Raw genomic sequence first — 22,999 nt, forward strand, 5'->3', positions numbered from 1 at the left:
ACCCTCCCCGCCCCTCGGTGTACTGTACTCGTTACCCTGGTAACCCCATGGGCAGAATGCAGATCAGGGGGACCAACGAAGCGGCCCCTTGTCTCTCCTCACAATTCACCCTGATGATGACTAACACTTTTGTTCATGGAGAGGGCAGGTGGGAGTTACAATACGCTTCAAATCATTGCCCACCCGAGATTTCCCCTTTACTCGCCCTCTGTAACCCCACACCATCCCTATCTTTCTTTCTCTTTTCCTTCTTTTCATCTTTCTAACATATTCCCTCTTTCTTTAACACCGTCTCTGCGTTTGTGAATAATCAATTTTTCATTATTTTTTTTTTTCGTTCATCCTTCCACTCAGGGATGACAGTGAGTCCCACAAAGCTCACTCACAGCAGATGGTGGCGGTGGTTTGCGAGAGGTCAGTGTTATCTAAACAGACCCATTGGGCTATTTGCTATAGCACCCTCCATCAGGCAGGAAGCTCTGAGGAATCAGCCCATCACTTCAATCAGCCACGACAGCATACAATGAATTTATAATGGCCAGAGCAGGGCGAGGAATGAAATCAGATGAAAACCGAGAGTTGAGGAGCGAGAGAGAGAGAGGGACAAAGAGGGAGAGGGGTTGGGGAGGACAAGAGAGAGCAAGAGAGAGGAGCCCGAAGCAGAGTTCAGTTGCTGTCTGTGTCAATGACCACTATGTGGGGGAGTGTGTTGTTTGTTTGTGTGTTCTGAAACAAACAAGTGATTGTTGAAAGCGAGGAGATGGACTGAGACTGTGTTTGACAGTAAACTGTACAGTACGTGTGTGTGCGTGAGGTCACAGCCATTCATGTGTACTGTACATGCTCGCCTGTGGACAATGTTTTTATTTGAATATATTGCACAAATACACATACAGTAGAACCAGCAGTTCACATGCATGCATTTGTGTGTGTGCGTGAACGGGTGGGTGCGCTTATGTGTTTATTGGCCTGTGTGCAAAGAGAAGTAGTAATCTTATCGCTGTTCAGAGGGTAAGTACATGTGACAGTAGATATATACAAACTCTTGATCAATATCTTGATAGATTGTCAGATAATGACTCTTCAGGCGAGATATGGACAATTGCTTCAATATGTATGTTTTCCTGGCTTGTGCACAGACAGCTTGGCTACAGGCCACCATCCACAATTCATGGTCCAAAAGCCGAGCACGGTCCAGTCTCGAATTAGACTGACTGACTACAGCCGGCCCCCTCACTCCCCAGCACAGCCTCTGCCCTTTGACCACATTAGCCGGTGCAGTCAGACTCATCTCTCAGTCTTCTCTTATCACCTGGAATCAAACATTAAAAGAGGGAGGGAGCCAGAGTTACTCATAAAGTCAGAGTATTATTGGCACCAAAGGGGGGAGAGGGAGAGATAAAAAAAAAGTGAGAAGCTGACAGGGGTATTTAAAAGAACTAGAATTTGCTCTGTAATTATAATAAGGCTGAAAAGTGGAACCAAGGAGGGTAAGTATAGGAAGAAGAACAGGAGTAAGGGCTGGTTTAAAGTCAAAAGCAGCGTTTAAAAAAAAAGGAAATAGGCAAGACATAGAGCGACACCACGCCATGTTGCCTCGTCCTATGAGCGGTCGCTTCCTGCCTCTCCGAGTTTCGCGTCTAAACGAAGCCGGGGCGGAGTTCAGCTGTAGGCAAACAGGCTGTTTTACGAGTACCATTCTGCAATTACCTGTTACCTTGACTGTCGTGTTTTTAAGAGTGGCCTGGCCTTGGAGTTACCTGGATACACCTGGAGGAGAGCGATAAAAAGAGCTGGGGGTTTTAGAAAGAGATGGTGGGAATGAGCTCCTATCTGAGTCTGAGGCCACAGCCCCCAAAACTCCATCTGTCTGTCTGCTGTGCCGCAACTGCTGGCGCCCACACACGCCCTGCCTATCTGTCTGTCTGCCCGCCAGTCTCTAGGTCTGTCTGCCTCAGTGTGTGCTCTAATAAAGTCGAGTTGTCTCAGTAGTTTCATCAGCTAAGCCTATATATGTTGCTCGCCCACCCTTTCCTCAATGCACACACACACACACACACACAAACACACATGCATGCGCACACAGTTCTAGATTTCAGGCAGGTGGTTTGCTGATAGTGATGGGTAGGAAAATATTTGATGTCCCCAGCTTGGCCGTTTAACATTCTCACCCTGTGCTCTGACCTTAAAGAGTGTGCATGCATGCATACAGCGTGCATGGGTTTGTGTGTATTCTGTGCTCATGTGGATCATCGCAGTGCATCGCTGTGTGTTTGTTCACTTAGCTTTTAGCCCCAGTTAGCCGGTCAGACCCCCACAGCCCTATTCAGACACGTGCACACGCAAAAACACACACATATACCATCCTATTATTAGAGCCCATTTGACCTCCACCTTCTCCCTGACCTCTAGAAGGTGGAGGTCTCCATCCCTTGGGAGAGTGGGTCAGCGAGGCGAAAGTGTGTGTGTGACAGGATGGGGGGGCTGCTTTGCTGTCTGACTGTGAGCAAACACTGATGGTCAAACACATGGCCTCCTCCACCCCTTGCATTCTTTCTCCCTCTCTCCATCCTCCTTTTCTGTGACTTTCATGTGTCAAGTATACAAATGAAATTTCCCTTTTTCATTGTGGATTAAATATATGTTTAGTGGACTATGTGGCACTGTGTGCATGACTTTGTATGCCTACAAGTTTTGTCTCTATTGTACTTAGCAATATAATATAAACCCCCTTGAGGGAAATTTGTTCTTTATAATATTGGGCTGCATAAATAAAATTGACTTGAATTGACATATCACAGCTTTTGCCAAGAAAACACTATTTTCCCATTTCAGCAACTGAATACTGACAAATATGCCTTAAGATTTCACGCTGTCTTATGAAACTTGGCAACTACACATGTTTTATAATATCCAAGCTTTAGTATCCACTGTTCACGGTTGCAAAAAAATTGTGTTATAATAACAGCTGAAACACACTTACTTGGGCCTTGCTAACTCCTTTTAGCCTCCAGTAAGATATAGTTTATACTGACAGGATCTGCTCCCAGTCATGTTGTGCTCAACCCACGTCATCTCTCCTTCTGCTCCCCAATCCTCTCTTCTGTTTCTCTCTCATGGGGTGTCTCTGTAGAGAGACTACTGTGCCTCCAAAGCCAAATTGTCTCATACTCATCTCCAACAAACTGCCAAATTTACCATCCGTCCAAATTTGCCCCACTCACCAGCTTCCAGCACAATCATGCAACCATTTCCGTTTTCAAAAAAGGAACTGACAATATATCAAGCTGTGGTCCTTGCCTTGTGAACTTTGATTTGTTTCTCTGTGTAATATCTGGCACTGTTGGGGACTGAGTGGAAAATGCAGGCCTATTGCTCAAATTTCCATTGTGTAAACTTTAAACATAATACTTTCCTTTAAATCTCTTACCTCCCACAATCAAGTTACCAGTTTTTCCACAAATGGGACTTCTGAGGCGTTTGATAGAGCCAAGTGTTTGTGCTGTGGAGCTAGTTTTTCAGTCCAGATTGGGTGAATTTCAAATCAGGAAAAAATATCTGCGAAGAAGAAAAGGGCCTAAGTTAGAGCAGCAGAGCACAGCACATAGAGCACTCTTTTTTGGAGGTCTTTTTTTTCACACTCCTCCATCCTGTGTTCTCCAGCAGACAGGGCCTTCTATTGAAAGGGAACAATGGGGTTCTTAATCAGCGGACCTTTCCCCCTCGCCAGTTCCTGGGTCAACTGATGGCCCATGCTGCTTTGTAGCAAGTGAACAGCATAAAATATATGTTTATGAAAAGGAGAATTAATCACAGTGGGTATCTTTGGATAAAGTCATATTTGTTGTTTTTTATACCCTTTCTCCAGCTCTGTCTAGGAGGGCTTTTATGTGGCTGTAATTACCATATTTCATTAGCGTGTGGAGTGTCACCGCTGGAGCATCAAAGCGGTTGGCTCTTCGCATGTGCGGCAACCACTGCCAGGGAAGTACACAACTATCTGTTTTTTTCCCCCAGAATAAATTCGCCCGCGCCTGTTTTTGAGTGCACTCTCTCCCTCAAGCTGCTGTCGATATCAAAGAGAACCCATTCCGCATGTGAAGTGCCCCTTGTGCAGAATAATAAAGCAGTGCATCATGGCAAAAAACTGTGAAACACAACACTCTCACCACCATCCTTCAATGCGCACACAAGGACACACATGCACATATACACATGGTATTCGTCTCTCCTTTGTACCTACTTTACTCTCCTTGGTACACATTCACTCCTTCTACCTCTGCACTCAAAAACAAACTATTTCACCCTACTGTATGTTGAAATACAGAACCAGTAGTGCAACATGTCTGTATTTACTATTCTCTTCTTTAATTATACGTTTATTTCTAACACATTATGCATGCATTATGCAGTTTATTTGCTATGGTACATAAAATTGAATACACTCATTAACAGTCTTTGGCGATATGGCAGGGATTATCTTTATCTTTTTTATTATAAACAAATCCCATTACAGAAAGATCAAAACTGTGAATACTAATATATCCACAGCCTGGTGTAATTTATGCCTCTGTGCTGTAGAGCCCTGCTGTTATCCATAAACTATTAAAAACACATTAAAGAGCCGTATTGTTGCATTGGCTGATCTATTCCTTTACTACAAAGACAGTGACCTGCAAACTTTATTTCCCTGAGCTCATCAAACTAAGGCAGTGTAAACATGAAGCTGCGTCTGCGAGCATGCTCAGTGATGTCTTCAAGAGATTGCAAATGTGACAGTTTTAGTTGTTTTAGAATAAACAGCACTGGCCATGATTATCGTAATGAAAGAATAATAATAGGAAACATTGGAGTTATATGGCGTAGAGTTACAATAATTAAAACAAATTCAATGTTGGTTCTTGTATCTTTAAGGGATTGGTAAGATTAAAATAACACCAACTTTATCCTGTAATTATTGTCCCTTGTTTCATGTTTAATTAAGTTTTAATCATCAAGAAGAGGCTCCCATACACAATGAGTGTAATTAAGCAAAATCAAAACTACACAGTATAATATGACCCCTCAATTACGAACAGAGCTTTGATATACCTTCCGCAGACACCGTCTTGCCTGGGAGACTTGCACCTGACCTGTGTTAAGGCACTACAAGGCCACAGGGCTCAGTCCTACAGCTCAAAGCCACACATCTTCAAGGGGACTCGGACAATGAGAGAGAATAATGTCTCAACCAGCACAAACACAGATGAGCCGCGAGTTACAAGAGCTCACCAAACAGCACCGCTTTGCCTCTCACTATCAGTAGGATTATCTAAAGGGAGAGAAGCTATCTGCCCGGGGCTAAACACACTTTTGTTTTCCCAAAGCTTTATGGCTTCCCTCGGCTAGACAGAGAATCAAAGCTTCTCAGCGAAATATGTGGTGACATCCACCACACAGGACATGGTTAGGGTAGACAGACGTTCCCTGTAACACACAATTACAGATCCGCTGTTAAAAAATGACATTTTGTAAACATCCTTCAACAACAACCAGACAAAGCAGCCGCTCCTCGCATGGTTTTCAGTGCATACATGTGTTGCTGTATTGGATCTGATAAGCTGAGAGACAGCAGTGTGTTGTGTTGTCTTTGTGTGATGACAAACTCCTTCGTGTGTTATTGCTGTGATCGGTGCGCGAGCTGCAGCTCAACAATCAAAGCGACACACACTTGAAATGCTCTTAACGGCTCCAGCTGCCTGAGATCGATGTTCACCTTGGCTGCGGTGACTTTCACTCTCTGTGAGGTATTGATCAAAGACGAGGCTATGGCACTGAAATGTGAAAACACTATAGAACACTTTCACTATTCTGCATTTCCTCTGTTTTCAGCTGTGCCACATGTGTAAGTAAGTCTATAGTAGCTGCTAGATCCAAGACCTTGGAGAGGAGTTAACAATCCTTATCTTGCTCCTATTTCTTCCTCTCCATCATTTCAGTGACTTGTTGAGAGCACCTTAACATCCTCTCTGGGCAAACACAGCAGTTTGATTCTTAATCCTTTTACCAGAGGTGATTTTTAACAACTTCCCGATCCCCTTTCAGTCAAGTCAATGGGTCTGAAGCCTGATCCACTGCAGGCTTCCTCAGGCCCAGTAAGCCTTAACCTTGGAGCCCCCCCCCCCCAAGAGGCCCAAGCCAACGGGGAAGGGATGGTGGGGGGTGCAGGCCAGGGGTCGGAGGTGTTGTGAAAAACCAAAGGACCTTGCCACATTATTAAGCTTTAACAATGACTGGCAAATCCACCACGGTTAAACAAACTAACCCTTCATTTTGAAACGGGTGCAAATCAGAAGGGCAAAAAACGCTATGCTGCAAAGTAATTACCCACCGGCGGGAGAGCAACAAGGGCAGAGGGAAGGATGGAGGAGTGGTGGAGGGATGGGAGGAGGTGGGGGTGGGGTGGTTGGACTCAGGGACAGCTAGGCGTTAACAGGTTGAATGGAAGGAAATGGGAATCATTTAAGGTGAGGGGCATTTTTAATGAGTTTGCTCAGAAATTGATTTTTCCACTGTAATCTTTTATTTATATGCGGCTGGCGGCGTGTCCCCGGCAGAGTGAGGGTCAGCCCTCAGAGCGCCCTGTCAAGGCCCCCACTCCTTCAAACAACACCCCAAAGTCCAGGGAAAATGGTATTCTTGCTAAGGCAAATATTGTCCTGTCTTGGCTTAAGGGGCGAAAAAGCTGTTTGTTCTAAAAAACTTGCTCTTCCCTGTTTTTTTTTCACCGTTTAAGAGGAGACTGTTGAAGAGGGGAAGGCAGTTGTGAAAGATAAGTGTAAAGTAAAAACTGAATCACAATTTGCTCTGTAATTATTTATTCCAGTTCATTTACTATTGATTAAACTTACAGTACTTAATACCTACATAGCTGTCTTATTTAACTTTATGTGTACAGATTCATTTTTGAATAAGTGTCCAATCAATTTTAATCTGTGAAATATGTTGACTATATATATTTTTTGAAATATTGATATGGATCTTTAAAAAATGTTTATTTGCTTAAATCACAGCCACACAAGTCAGATTTATTTTAACGCTAAACTTATGGTATTTAATTGATACATTTAAACAACTTAGGAAAATAGAAATTATCGAAAACTACTATCATAAAAGTGAGTAAAACAAGCCATAATGTTTCTTCCATTTTATTATTATTACACAATTGGACATAAAATAACATTTCCTGTCCTGAAAGTGCTCAGAAATGTACAACAGAATTGGCATAAAATACAAAATATATTATGAATACTTTATACCATTAAAGGTTTCTTGTAAAAGCAAAACAATAATAAAATAAGTTTTTGTTTCCTTAATATTTTCTGACTTTTTTTGATTTTTGATTTTCAATAACTTTTATACATAAATTTAGAAATCATAGAATATTTGTGAATATACTTATATCTGTATTTTTTGTAGTGATTTCAAAATACAATATAAACACTATCTCTGAACTATGTGAACTATTGAGTTTGAATCAGCTCCATTTTGCATTTGCTTACCTAAAATGTATAATGGAATATTATTTATTGAATGTATTATTACGGGACATTTTATTGTATAATTTTTGGTTAAAATGTGTCTATATAAACATTATCTATTCAGATGTGGTATCCAAAAAGCAATGCCTACCTCTGCGTCTTCAGTCTCAGGCTTTGGTTATGAGGCCTTTAAACAGTCTCACAGAAAGCACTTTGTGCCGTTTGAGCTGTTGCTAAAGTTATTTTGTGACTCTGGCGCCACTTAGTGGTGAAAGTACCAACTACAGGAGGGCAACGGTTATTTTATGTTTTTTAAATTTACTTCGCAAATTTTATGTTTAAATCGAGTGGTGACGTTGTTGATATAATAATGTATGTTCAATACATAGATTCATTCATAATAATTCTCCTTTTGCCTACTAAGCAGGTCAACTGGAATATTGGGGTCAGGTGTCTTGCACAAGGGCAGTCAGATGATGCTTGTATGGGGAGAGTATTCATATTACATTTCACTGTACTTTACTGCAGACTCTTAAACTGTGACTGTTTATCCACCTTTGTGTTGATTTTCCAGCCTGTACAATGAGGATGTATTTGTTTTTTGCCAACTTTCGGCAGACATTTTTTGCAGTAAATTTATAATCTCTTTTACCTTAAGAGTAAAAGAAATTGTAAAAATTGTTAGAATTTTTAAGATATTATGATAAATTCAACTCATCTTAAGCTATTGTACTATTCAGGTTTATTGAACTATGTTTTTTTCTTTTGGTCCCTTTATAATAAACTGTTATTTGAAGGTCAACACCTTTTTTGTAATGAGCTTTAAACTTCTCACTGGCAAAAAAATTATAAAATGCTGCAATGAAATTCATTATCAGAAAAAAACATCTCCAAACAAACTTCACTTAGTGGTCTTCAGACAGAATAATCGGTGAATGCCTCTACAAACTGACTAAACAAGCTTACTGCCCATAACCATCTATCTGAGGTCTGTTGACCTTGAAGACAATTTGTTTATAATGGTCCCTTTGAGAAGTTTCAACTAGCTTCATACCACTTCATTGCACTGATTTAAGCATTAAGTGTGATGCTTTCACCTGAAGATACATAATGGTTAGCAGAGTGCAGAGAAGCAGCTACTACTACACTTACTATAGTATAATGCAGTTGGCTGCTTTGACTGTTTTCTAGTCAGTTAACTCTCTGGCCTGAACTCTGTGGCCTGATATAATGTTCATATCATTTCAATTTTGTGAAAATACAAACTTGTTAAAATAGGTGTGCATGTGACCAGAACATTATGGCTGTTTATTTGTGACGGATATCAGCTGCGAACTATGTAGAAACTGTGATCCACAATTTTATCAACATGTCTTCACTTCATTTATCTTTAGTCTTTTTCCTTCTGTGTTCTGATGATTTGGATTTGATGGTGCATTACCTTGAGTGGCACTTATAAAGTGTTAGTTTGGGTGGTCTAATGCATCTGTTGTACTGCAATGTGTTCTTAGTTTTAGCCAGCAGGTGGCAGATTGAGATCACCTGTTGCACATGTCTCCTCCCCCCCCCAACTTCTGTACTAAACTGCTATTAATTTGGAAGTTATTAATGTATAATGTATGGGTTGTTGTTATATCACAGTCTAACACAGTGTACGTTCACTTTTGTTATTATTTTGGACACATCTTAAGCTTTACAATCTACCAGCTTGTAATGTACACACATCACTACACTGGCACATTTACCCTATGGGTTCATCAGTGTGTGTTCTGCCGGTCAAATAATACACAAATAAATGAATAAATTGATGCCACATACTTAATCCAAAGATGAATTAATAGTAATTATTCCTTATTTAAATTAAGTATCTTTAATTTCACAAATAACCATGAACAGTCCAAATTATCTGTTTACTGGAAAAAAATCTCAAAACAAGTCATTAGTTTTAAACGTTTATTTTTCATTTATCTTCAAAAAACAAGAAAATATATTCTTTTCTTCCAGAAATAATAAATATACAATATTTCTTTATGAACAAAATGCACAATTTACAAAAGTGGCAACTGAGTGTTCCACCTACACAGTACTGTCCGACTGTATGCATTCAACTCGTTTATCACAGAGTTATAACTGTTATTAGTATGTTCTATTCTCATTATTAAAGTCTTATTTTTCTATACAGTATTACAGTTTTTTATTAGGTAGAAGATTTTATCACACAAACTCTTCAAAATTACAGGTCTTCATTGTGCTATGTTGTTTTTTTTATTCTACCATAATACTTTCATGAGGTTTGAAGACTCCACCCTTTAGAGTTCAAAACAGTCCATTCATTGCTTGTGTCATGGCTGAGAGCTTATTCCACACATTTTGAGACGTGACAAGTTTGTAAAGACTTGGCATTTCGGCCGGCTGGAGCTTATCCCTCCCTGAAGGTGGAGGCCGACAGCAGGGATTGTCCTTCCTCGGAACGTCGTGTACTGACTAAAACATTCCTCCATCTCTTTTTTGCACGTGCTGATGGTCATTCCTTGTTTATCAGGTACATTCCACCGCTCTGGTGTGGACGCAGTGGTGTCTTCAGTGTTTTTCTGTGAGATAACACTGTCTTGTGGTCAGGAGGTGAACAGCATGTGCGATAACAGCCAGACGAAAATACAAGACAGTGTGAGTGCGCTGTGGACTAAGGCTGGCTGGGCCGAGCTGGGGCTGGGCGGAGTGGAGGGAGCTGGACTGGGATGTCCCTCTGTGGCGTAGATCTCCATCTGTCTGCGCTGCTCTTGATGGGTCAGCGGGGGCTCCACTGTCACATAGCCATTGATTATCCTTACATTGGGGGGTGGAGTAGTGCTGCAGTAGAGGGGTCACAATAAATCAGGGTTTAGCTCATAGCCATGATCAGTCAAAAAGCAAAGCATGAATTGGCACTAATTTGAATACATATCTTTTAAACAAAAATGCTAAAAATTCACAGGTTCCAGCTTCTCAAATGTAAATATTTGCTTGTTGTCTTTGTCTTATATGACAATAACCTGAATATCTTGGGTTTTGCTTTGTTGGTTGGACAAAACTAACTCGCAATTTGAGGATTTTCTGACATCTGTAAAGGAAATCCTCTGTGACTATAATATAGAAGGGACTATCAATTTACTTTAGTTAATGCAAAACTCACAGTAGTATCTGAATAAGGTCTTTGTATCATTCTGTAGTGACCAGTGATGATCAATAATGACCATATGATTTGAATCGTACACCAAAAGAGAGTATATGAGTGTGTCACTTTTCACAAGTGCATATCTAATCAATTTCCGGCAGCTACATCCAAAACATTTAACAGTACCGTGATTTAAGTTACTTTATAGAGCTGAACATCTTTTAAAGAGCTGTGAACAGTAAACTGATCATAATATATATCTCACCTATCCCCAATGCGAACCCACAGGTCACTGAAGAGGCGGGGTCTGCCGTGGCCGCGGTGGGCTTTTCGAGGGCGTTTGTGTCGTCCGAATTCCTCCAGCTGACTCAGGCTGTCGGGGAGCAGCATGTGAGGCAGCTCCTCATCTCCGAGGCCGGGCATGTCCTCTGGGTCCTCCAGCTCCATCTCTGGTGGACTGGTCAACCAGCTGCTGGAAGACGTGTCAGCGCTCTCCTCGTTGAACCCTGCTGCAGGCTCTTCAGCTGGTTTACTCCTGTCGCAGGAAAACCCAGAGAGAGGACACGGAGTCAGTTTATATACCATATAAATCCTTGGTGTAGTCAAAGGTATCACTGAACCTTTTTACTCACAGATGCAAAATAGGCATTTTTTTTGTCTCTCTCAGCTGATTAAAAAAATATAGGACTGTTTCACTTTTCTAAGATTTCAAATTGGCTGCCAGCGAATGTTATTGTTTGTGGTTTCTGACCACTCGATTGCTTTCCACTTACAACTCTTGACTTCAATCAAGGATATGAATACCACAAAGGGCGCCTTGCCCTATAAACGCTGTACTGAGTGGCAGAAATACCCAGCAGGCAACATTAGAGGAAGTTGTAACTCTTGTAGCCGTACTGTTGCGTCAAAACTGACATGTGCCCAAAGCAGACCACCCAGAATCACCGGCCTCTCCTTCGAAAAACAGTTGCCATGCTCCACTTTCTTCCACCCATTACTCATACTTTCTCCTCTCTTGTTATTTTCATGTCAATATGGCAGTGCAGCATGTGGTTTTATGTTTCAAGGTAGAACATCAAAAATAACCCACTGTACACATCACGTGAGGGAGCTACACCAAAGCAAGCAGTAGAAAGAAAAAAGATACAGAAAAAAAACTACAGGATTTCTTCTGCTCATATCAGACTTTGAAATTACTTAATTATATTACTAAACATGACGTGATGCATTGTGGGATGATCTTATTCATGATTTCCACTTCTCACTCATAATTAGTTTTGTCTCTCCGATCATCATAAATGTGATGGTCTGCACTTCTACTTTTACAAGCTTGAAACCCCCCCTGGTCAGGGTGATGATAGCTCCAGGCCCCGCGGTCAAGCTACTGTGGAGCCAAACCCAGCTCTAGTCTGCTCTGTCAGTCAGTCATATAATCACTCTTGAAGACCTTTTGCCAATCGGTTCTGGTCTGAGGCTAACAGCTTTCATAAACACCTCTCATTCAGCCATCTTGTGGTGTTTTTCCTCGCCTGTCATGTCACCTTGTATCAGGCAGCTAGAGTGTCTGCGTGCATGCACACGTGTTAAGTGTGTGGTCGTGTGGTTGCGTATGTGTGTGTGTGTGTGCGCAGTGTACGCAAGTGTTTTGTGACCACAGTAAGTCAGTCCACTTGTCAGCTTTAAAAACCAGAACCACTGACTAAAGCCCACAACTCTGCAAACAGGGTGGACTGAGATAGGGAGGGGACGTGTACAGCTGTAGTTCCCAGCGAGAAGTCTGTAAAACCTGGATGAATGGATGGGGACTGCTTTTAAAGAGATGCCCCTTGTTTTGCCTTGTTTTTCCATTTTCACCCTGATTCAAGTGGCTTTTGTTGCTATTTTATGGGCCTCTGGATTAACCCCCTAGGTGAGAGGGAAGCTGCTCTGTGCCAAGGAATGGGGGTGCACACACACACACACACACACACACACACACACACATTAGGAGGGATTATAGAAATGCTGCCGGACGCCAAGCCTCTGTGTGAGTTTGATTGTGTGTACAACCCTGCTTCTTGGCACTGCGCATCACTCCACTTACCCTGCATACACATGTGTACGTGTGTGTGTGTTTACTAGGGTACCAGTGGCTGCAGAGAACAGGCAGAACCACCGCTGGCAGCTCGCCTTTGGCAGGCGAGGGGGAGAGAGGAAGGAAGGGAGGGAGCTAGCGAGGAAGGTGAGGGAGTTGATGAGGTATCAAAGGATTCCTGCATAGCTGAGCTTTATTTGTTACAGAGCACAATTTGGACAGTATCTGCACTGCACTTCAATAAATCTACTGAGGTTAAATAGCTCGACTTTAGAGAGAAAAGGACGGATTTGGACCGGCTGGAGTTCTTTCATTCTTTATGTGTTTGATGGGCTCAGTTGATGTATGTCCACATGTATCTGCATGCTTGTCTAAAAGTAAAAGTGCTCATATGTTGTGTTTCACGGGCCACATTACCATAACATTATCGGTGCGATGCTAGCACAAAATCACGTCTTTTCCCATTCATTATATTGTCAGGTTAACAGGATTAACAGTGTAACCTGTGACTGGTCACCTACATGGACCAGTGTTCATAATTTACACTGGAATTATTTAGCCTCCAAAATAAAACAATGAATATGTTCTATTATCATCTAACCTTGTCAGATTCACTCATGTCAAACAATTACTGTAGTTTTGTCATCAGGTATATATAAAGTAGTCTTTTTCAACAACAGATTTTTGTTTGTTTCTTAGTAACCACAGTATTTTATTAAATTGCATGCTCTGTCATCTGTTACACTTGTTTCTGGTTACTCACTCTGTGACTGGCTCTTGGTGATCGGGGGACATGTGGACGATTTCGTAGCCCTCCTGCCTCAGGATGTCCAGCACACTGTGGTTCCCCAGGAAGTGACCTAAGAGTAAACAAAAGGCCAAAAGTCATGACAGATCCAAGAGAAGCAAGACTTAGTTAAAAGTTAAAACTTTTTGTCTTTTTTTTTTTTTTTGCTGAGCATGCATTTCGTCTGTTTGACTAAATATAACCTGGATTTTGTTTTATAAAAAACATTTTTGATTCTAATAACAACAAGCTAAAGGATATTAAAACCATATCCACTTCATTTGTCTAACTCAGACGGCTGAATCATCAACCAAACCTCACATCTGATACACTTGTACTGTGGATTTTGTCCCACATCACTTACATTCAAATCACTTTAGAAAGGGACTTCTTCTAGGCCAGTATTGAGCAATTTCAGCAACCAATATTCTTTTCAACATACATATGGGAACCCGGGTTTTGTTTTAAGATAGATCTGAAGAAATGTGAACCTGTTCTTTAATATTTTCCAGTGTTTTTAGCAGAACTAGACGTGTGCCTCTAGGGATGGCAATGATCCAGACAGAGATGTCTCAACAACTTCAAGATGGACTGGTGTCCACTGGTGTGTTTTGTGCTAATTAGTGACTGCTTACACGCTAAACTAAGTTGGTGAACATGGTTAATATTATACCTGCTAAACATCTGCAATGACTGCTTCACAGAGCTGCTAGTAAGCCTTCAAACTCTTAGTATTGTTTAGTTTAATCAGATTTTCATTTATTTTGGGTGATGGCAATGTGGGTTGGTTGTGCAGACATCCACGGTCTCCAGAAGAGGACTTCCCCTGATCCCCTAACTTCCTGTATCACCCCAATTAGGTTAACATTTGTTGAGTGAAATGTCTCGACATTTGGCACAAACATTCGTGGACCTCAGAGGATGAATTGTAGTAACTTGTAGTTTAACATATTGCCCGTTTCTGTTTGCATTATCTTCACGACAAAAAATCGCTCACTTAAGTTGATACATATTCTCAAAAAGTGGCATTATGGAATCTCAGATAGGTCCCAGGATTAACACTGAATATCCCCAACATTCAGTTGAAGTCCTCTACGAAAGAGTATATTTTTATATCCAAGGTCTAGGGATGCTTCTATATTGTGGCAGTTAAAGTCCTGCTGTAGACAGAAGCTAGAAACAGGATTGTAGAGGATCTGTGAGAGAATGGGGACTGTTCAAATGCGAGTTCGGTCTTCATCTACTGGGCCCACTTGTTGCTCTGTAATGACCCCATATTGTCGGCACTCAACCTCCTGCCTCCTCTCTGCCCCTCTCCCTTTTACCTTCACCTTGTATATGATTCCTTCAGACTAACATCAAACATGTAGGCCCCAGCCCCACGCTGATAAAAGCATTTTTTTAAATTTCTCCCATCACCCGGTAATCCTGTGTGTCACTCAACCCAGCAATAAGCTGTAATGTAGCCATCACAAGCGCTACACACACACACACACACACACACACACCCTAACAGAAGAACTCATATTTCTGCTCACACATATACACAAACCGCCACATGCAAACATTTGCACACACGCAGGAATTCACTCACTCACACACCTCAGCTCTCTCCTGCAGCTTATTAACAACACGTTGACAATATTCGAGCCTCTTACTCACTTTTTGTCAGGGCCTTCTGCTCCCACTCAGCTCTTCACCCCCTGCCAATTTTATCATTATAATGTTCTTGATCATTCCTGAAAGTCTAAGAAAGAGGCACGCGGTGTTACACTTTCTTGGCAGCCAAGTTCAAAGGCTGCGCGGGGATAGGCCGCAGAGTGAAAGGAGGCTTCTAACAACAGAGTGTCGGTGAGATCAGATGGGATTACACAGAGGGCAGAGTGTGAGTTTTTGTCTGGGTGAAGGTGGGCCTATGTATTTGTGTGTGTGTGTGTTCTTGTTTTGCTATATTTATGCACTCAATGTCAACACAGTGGCAGAAGTGAGGATGTATTTCTTATCCTTGTTTCTTTTAAGAACTTCCTCAGAGTTAGGGTATATAAAGTGAACTGTGAGGCAGCACGCAAACATCATGGCTCTATGGATGGCAGTGTCAGTCTGTCAGTTGGTCCACCACTTTGGTTCAGACTAAAATATCTCAACAAATACTGGATGGTGTGAACATCAATTTTTACACAGAAAGTTATGGTACCCAGAAGATGAATCCTAAGGACTTTGGTGATCCCCTGACTTTTCCTCTAGCACCACCATGACCGACATTGATGGTTCAAAGTGTTGGGAGGATTGCCATCATACTTGATACAGACATTCATGTTCCCCTCAGGATCAATTGTAATGATTAACTTTGGTGACACTTTGAGTGCAAAACCAATGACATTCCCATCAGCTGTGCCTTTAGTGGTAATGAACACATTTTTGCATGCTAAAGTGCATGATGGTGAACATGGTAAACATTATATCTGATTAGCATCACCATATCAGCATTGCCATGCTTGTGGAGAACCTGCAAAGGATACAGCTGGTTTATGCATATGCAGTTAGTAATAGCCTTTAATACTAAAGTTAAAACATTACTGTATCTGCGAAAACTGCTAAAATGTAAACACTCCAAAAAGTACCACTACACAAAATACCTGCTTAATTACTACCAAGAATAATTCTTCTCATCCCCTCTCTTACATTCTTCTCTCTTTTCTTTCATCCCTTTCTCCTAACAAAACACAGGGGCCAAACTCAGCTCATTCAGTGACTGCATGACAGATTCAACCACCCTCATATCTGTGTCAAGCAGCTATTTCATTAATTTCTGCAGGCCGGGGGCAGAGAAGAACACCTCCTGTGTGTTCTGCCGGGTGTGAGGTCAAGCTGACTGATGTGCTGACTTGATTTCCTACGCTCTGCTGTTATGCATAACACACCCAGACAGCTCTGTGTGTGTGTGTGTGTTTGTTTCTTTGTATGATGAAATTGTAGTTTTCCTTCACAACCAGCAGATAACCACGTGTTTTTAATTTCTAAGACACACCTGCTGTAAATCTGACATTCTTTAAACATTCAATCTGCTGAGTATTCCTCTCAGTAAAGCCCATTTGTTGTTTCCCGGGTCTTGTAAACATGCACCCACTCCTTAAACAACTTACTGTACACACAAACAAACAGGCCAGCGCTGCAGACACTCTTGTCCGCTAAATAAAGACATGAATAAACTGCTAACAGCTACAAACATGCACTTATGCACACGTTCTCCCTCACACACACAAACAAACTGTCATTCTCGTTGTGAAAACCACCATTTGGTAACTTCTATGTTTGAACTTAAATTGAAGGATTGCACAGTTCCCCATGAGTTGGCACAATTTGTCAAACAAACAAAAACTGTTTTCTGAGTCGCTCAAAATTCGGACTCGTGGAAAAAGTCGATTCACAAACGTTTCATCTCGCAACAGTTGCATGTGTATTGTGTATTTATTCCTGTGTGTTTTTGTGGTTCATCCTTGTGTGTGGGTGAATGACTGGGTACAGAGATAATAGCTCTTCCATACAGATGACTGTGTGTGTGTGTGTGTGTGGGAAGCTGCGCTAGTGTGTTTGTTTGTGGAGTATCTAGACAGTAAACAGTGCATTGCTTCTGAAGCAGAGAGCAGACCCAACAAACAGCTCCATTAGCCAAGACATAATGAGAGGTCAGCTGACTGCTAATCGCTCCCCCGCTGCATGAAGCGCTCGTAGGCTGACTGCACTCGTCGCACACTGCAAAACATTCTGCTGCTGTGTGTGAAATTCTTACAAGTTACTTATAGCAGTAACCTATGACATTGTGCATACAAATAAACTACAGGAAGCTTTTATATGTTCTGGTGTAAACTAAACATCAGATGTCTGAGAAGGCTTTTAAAATCCTTTGGCACACAGGAAGTGATGACTGCTTAAACTGGTAGAAAAACAGCATGTGTGGTTTATCTGAAATGAGTAAATCGGAGTCATTATGAACAAAGCAGCATATAAAGTACAGAAACCTATGCTGTGTCCATACTATAGACTAGATTATTCTTTTTTTCTACTAACAGACAAAATGGACCAAATGACTTCGGAAGGCCACCACCAGTTAAACAATGAGAAAGAAAAATATTATTTGGATGATTTCTTATTTTTCCCTCGTGCTGCATGTTGTTTTGATGTCCTGCGGCTGTGAGCAGCTCCTCTATTCCCATGATGAATGTTTTTATGGTTATGTTTAGGCACTCACTCAGAGCACTTGGTTAAGGTTAGGGAAAGGCCGCGGTCTTGGTTAAATATTGAAAAAGTCAAAAGTGACTTGAAGCATGAGACAGGATGTGTATACTTACTTATTAACATTTAATCAAAACCACAATCTTTCTATGACCTTAATAGAAGAGAGTTTGTTGCTTAAACATAACCACACACTGGACTTCACTGTATACCCACCGTTCAGCCCGAACACCCTCTTTATATCTTCATCACTTCTCAAAGAAAACATGCCACTGAACATAATTCAGGCACTTATAAAGTTCTCCTCAACAAAATATTTTGACGACTGGGTCGATGGGACAGTAGTTCAGTGGGACAATACATCAACAGCATAGTCATAATTCAAGCGTTTTCAATTACTGACTTTTTGAGTATACTTGTGAACTACATAAATGTTTACGATTAAAATATAGTATGGAATTGGGACACAGCTTCAATCTTTGTTATTATTTGCATCACAGTGTTTATTTAATAAAGTCATCTGTGGCTCAGGCTAAGACAGAAGCAACGTAACCTGGCTTCAGACCTCTTACAACCAACTTTCACTGTCACCCAACCTTCAGTGTCTCCCTAATAACTCTAAACGCTAAAAAAAGATTCAGTTCTAATTGGAAGCAACTTTACTTTTTGCAGTGTGTACACAACCTTACAGGGTGTTTCCCCTCCTGTGGCTCCTGAGAGCAGAGTTAATGACCCAGTTACTCCTCTGTTTAATAACCTCTCTATCCTGATTTCCACTTACAGTAGCGACTTGATGTACTGCACTTCTCCCTCTGTCTGTCTGTCTGTGTTTACTGTAGCCACCTCTTGTCTCAGGACTATCTCTTTATCTGTCTGGATTTCCAGACTTAATCATGTCTTTCTAAAGCATCTGTCTGATTGTCAACGTGGCTCTGTCTTCCATCCTCTATTTGTTTATTAGTTTCTTCTCTCTCCATGCAAGTTAGTGTATGAAGTGTGTTGCAAAAAGAAGGTTTTGCAGCACGTCTCTCTGGTTGCCACGCAGGCTCAACTCCACCCATGTCAGCGCCTCTTTACTCCCACCCAGCCTGGGCCTGCACTCCTCCTCGTAGCCCCTTTTCCCTACTCTCCATCACAGGCTCTGTCTCGCCATGCCTCCGTCTATGTCTATTCATCGTTTCCTTTCTACATCCCTCTGGATAACCTCCAAAGTGCAAAAGACCAGCTGGTAATACTGCAGCAGGAGAATGGAAACTGAGATTGATCCAAAAATTAAGAAAACTCACAGGAAGAGAATTATGTTATTTTTCAGTTTTGCACAAACAAATGTGTTTGCAATTACGCTGTGTAAACAATGGATCAACTGATGCACATTGGCGGTTAAAAAAAATCCCACATGGCTTGCAAGCAGACCACCTCATATGAAAACGGCAATAAGAGCACAAGCAATAAGAACATGAAGAAAGAAAACATGAGGGAGGAGAGTAGAAAGAGGTAGTTTAGCGGTGGATTGAGTGAATAAGAAGATAAAGGTCACACAGGATAGAGACGGGATTGAGGGAGTGGATGGAGGTGGAGAAGGAGATAGACTGAGTGCGTGATCAGAGGGCAAGAAGGACTGCATTGACGTACATCCTCCAACCAGCCAGAATGCATGCTGGGCACTGTTGCTACATTATGATCCAAACAAACACAAGCTGTTGCCTCCCAGCCATTTGAACAACAGATGAAAGAGAGATCAGAAGACGATGGAAAACAGAAAGAGAGAGAGAATACAGTGGAGAGAGAAGCCCGGTGGACAGAGAGGAAAAATAAAACTACTTTATAGTTGACAAGGGTGTGTTCCTCTTTAGATTTGTTTGGAAATGTGTTCCTGTGTGAGTGTGTATGCAGGCTGAGATGATGGGAAAAATTCCTCTCATCTCTATGTGTTTGTGAATGTGGGCGTAGGTGTCAAATGGATGACAAATTAAAGGAAAAACTAATGTGAGGTGTTGGACCACCATGAGCCACCAGAACAGCTTCAGTGCTCCTTTGCATCGATTGTACAAGTCTCTGAACTCTACTGGATTTCCTCATAAAATATTCCCTCATTGGTGTTGATAGTGATGGCCAATGCGTCAGTTGTTAATTTCCTCAACCCAACCCTGAAAAAGAGATCACTCGATTAATAGGAGCAATACTCTGTATATCAAGAGTTCGTGCAAGCAATAGCATATAGCATACCAGCTTTTCTAAAAAAAAATGCATGTTGCGATGTTTTTAGGATTTCTTTTTCAATTACATTGTGGGAGAAAGTAAAAAATTACAAAGAATAGTTATCTGATAGTAGATTGTTTCGGTATATTTAATAAAAAAGATACAGATACAGATAACAATTACTAGTAGTTTGGTGATGTATGGCTATTTGTTAAACATGCAGGAAACTACAATGATTAGTTGCGGTCATTGGACAAAATTGCAAGGTTGCGTGTAATTGGCTGAATTTGTGTTAATTGCGCATTGTTAATAAATGCAACTTCCTGGAGGGACTGGGAAATGCACCTTTGGCCTCAGTCTTTTAGTATTATATCCTGTGCATATTTAAATCCCTTTGCTATTTGCTATATTTAAATAATTTGTTCAATCACCTGGAGATTGAGTTTTCAACCAGCATTAGCATTAGCATTAGCTTATGCTAACTTACTACAGCTGAAAAAATTTGCTGACGACAGTTTTCATTTGCTAGAAATATATATATGCCTTTGTGTACTTCTTTCTGAAATCCAAGACCCATTGCCAGGTGTAGCAACTATAACTAAGTGGGACGGGGCTTAGTGAAGAGTCAGTTGAAATCTGGTGGATGAAAAGGATACATCATTTTCGACATCTACATTTATTAGGGATCCATCAATTTATTCACATTTTTCTTTTAATTTGTCACCTGTTAATGTGCTGACCATCGTGTGTTTTCTACTTGTAACAGTGGGTGCACCAACTGTGTGTATTTGTCTACCTACAAAGTCTCTCTCTCTGACCTATCCTTTGTAGCCCTACGACTCTTTCCAATGAACAACATATGAGTAATGCAACAAAGATTTTAATAAGCCTAGCATCCCCGCGCCTTGCTGTGCATTTCCATTTACAGTTTTACAGTACTGGGATCCCTCTATAAATCACACAGCACCCTTTGGATTAACAGAGCGGAGCCGGAGAAACAACTACCCACGGCACTTCAGAAATAGTTGAACCATTGCCTTGAGAACAGAGCACCGCTTTGACTTGATGTGTAAATCTAAAAAAGGCAAGATGGTAAATTCCTCCTCTCAGTTCAGCTCTGGGTTTGTAGAAGGGAAATAATGGCAGCCTCCCACATCTCTCACTCGTTCCTCATCTCCATAATGACTTCACTTCCTATGCATGTGGCAGGACGTCTGTCTGTCTCCCTGCACCGCACCGAGGTGTTATGAGTGATAGCTGTTGACGGGGATGTTCACGTCCAAGTTCTGGTGGACGTTCTGGTCAAATGCAAAGATCAAGGGAGTTGCAGTGGGGGATCAGATCCAGAGGCTGGCTGCTGCATGTAAAGTGCCTGACACCGGTCCATGTCGGAAGGGCTGGAGGGCGGGCTCAGTGGTTCAGTGTTAGGAGCTTTAAAGTGATTCTCCACGTTTAAATATTTAGACTGCATGAGCTTGCAAAGCTCTAATGGTGGGCAGGGAGAAAGTGAAGAAAGTGGATTTGGTGAGGGAAAAACAGAAGGGAGAGGGAAAGGGAGAAGGTTAGAGGAGGAATACAAAGACACAAAGAAATGGAGAGAGGAAGGTGAGCCTAAAGTGGAGCTAACAAAATGTAATCAAAATTACCCCCATTATTTGTTTTTGTCATTATCAGCTTTGGTCTTTACCATCCCTCCCTTCTGGACACACACATACATACAGTACACAACATAACGGAAGAAGCCTTGGCATCCTAACGGAGCTCTGTCTCATGGCGGCCTTTATCTTTCTCATCTCATTCTTGCACCGTTGGTTCATTTCCTCCCCTCCACCCTTCAGTTAAAGTTGCAGTTCAGAAGGAAGCACGTTGAGTTTTCACGTGAGCAGGTAGATAATCACAGATTTCCTTTCATTACAAAATACAAATGCTTAGGTGCATGTCATCTTGTTTATGCCTTTTAACCGAGTGCATATTTCTGCGCATGTGTGGTGTGTGTGTGTGTGTGTGTGTGTGTGTGTGTGTGTATGTTGCTGGCATACATTACACAGACACGCTGCCCAGCAGGCATGAGCTCAGAGATAAAAGTAAGTGTGTAGGTATGCGATTGTGTATGTAGCCGTCGGTATGTACGTGCATGCTTGTGTCTAAATGTGAGTGTGGGACCAGAGGGCCGGCTGGTTTTCATTCTTACCATTTAATCAGGATCTGACTTACACCTGGGACACCAGGTGAACGCAATTAACTACCAAGTAGGAAAACCAGCAGAACTACAGGTCCCAAGAAGTGAACCTTTGTATTCTTTGCTCTACACAGTTTTTTGCTGTGGTGCATGTGGGGTAATGCTTAAAAGATCAAAGCAAACAAGACCGAAGTATCCATGTGTTTATGAAATGTAGCATTAAGCGTATTGGCTCTAAAAAGGCTATGAGATGTTCTTTCAGTCGCTAATGAAGTGTGTAATCTTTGAACAAGCTAATGAGCTGTACTGATTTAATTAGAGCTAGGAATCTAACCGGTGTAGCTAAGAGCTACCATAAGACGTTTTCACGCAAACTTACAAAGCTACATTCCTGAACATTTAAAAGACAACATAACCTTACATGGGTACCACTAATTATAGAGCTAATTATGTTGCTACAGTAGTTAAAAGCTATGTGTGCTAACATCTCCAGTCAACTTTGCTCAGATGGGGAAGAAACAAATTGGGCTTACATAAAATTTTTCTAAATATCTTGTTAAATAAAACAGATCTCTACCATTTTAATATAACACACAGTTATGGTACTATTTTGAGAAAACATTTTTTTCTGGTTTTCTGATGCTTCATAAATGTGTTAAATGTCATTCACGTTATAAACAACACAATGTAAGATAAGATAAGATAAGATAAGATATTCCTTTAATAGTCCCACAATGGGGAAATTCCAATCTTACAGCAGCAAAGTGGATAGAGAAAAAAAACAGTATAAAGACAGTATAAGAACAGTATGAAAAAAAAAAAATAATATAATATAATACATATAATATAGATG

General features: G+C 41.3%; 1 protein-coding gene across 1 annotated transcript in view; it reads right to left on the reverse strand.

Moving 5' to 3' along the window:
• Positions 1-9,469: 9,469 nt before the first annotated feature.
• Positions 9,470-22,999, reverse strand: part of trabd2b (TraB domain containing 2B) — a 60,844-nt gene continuing 47,314 nt past the window's right edge. The window contains exons 5-7 of the mRNA XM_035652648.1: positions 13,512-13,608; positions 10,940-11,209; positions 9,470-10,370 (exon numbers count right to left, since the gene is read on the reverse strand). Of these exons, the coding sequence (XP_035508541.1) occupies positions 10,136-10,370; positions 10,940-11,209; positions 13,512-13,608 (602 nt within the window). The 3' untranslated portion in view covers positions 9,470-10,135. The remainder of the gene's footprint in view (positions 10,371-10,939; positions 11,210-13,511; positions 13,609-22,999) is intronic.

The sequence above is a fragment of the Morone saxatilis genome, unplaced genomic scaffold (assembly GCF_004916995.1).
Source record: "Morone saxatilis isolate NCDOM2014 unplaced genomic scaffold, NCSU_SB_2.0 Contig12, whole genome shotgun sequence".
Lineage (NCBI taxonomy): Eukaryota > Metazoa > Chordata > Actinopteri > Moronidae > Morone > Morone saxatilis.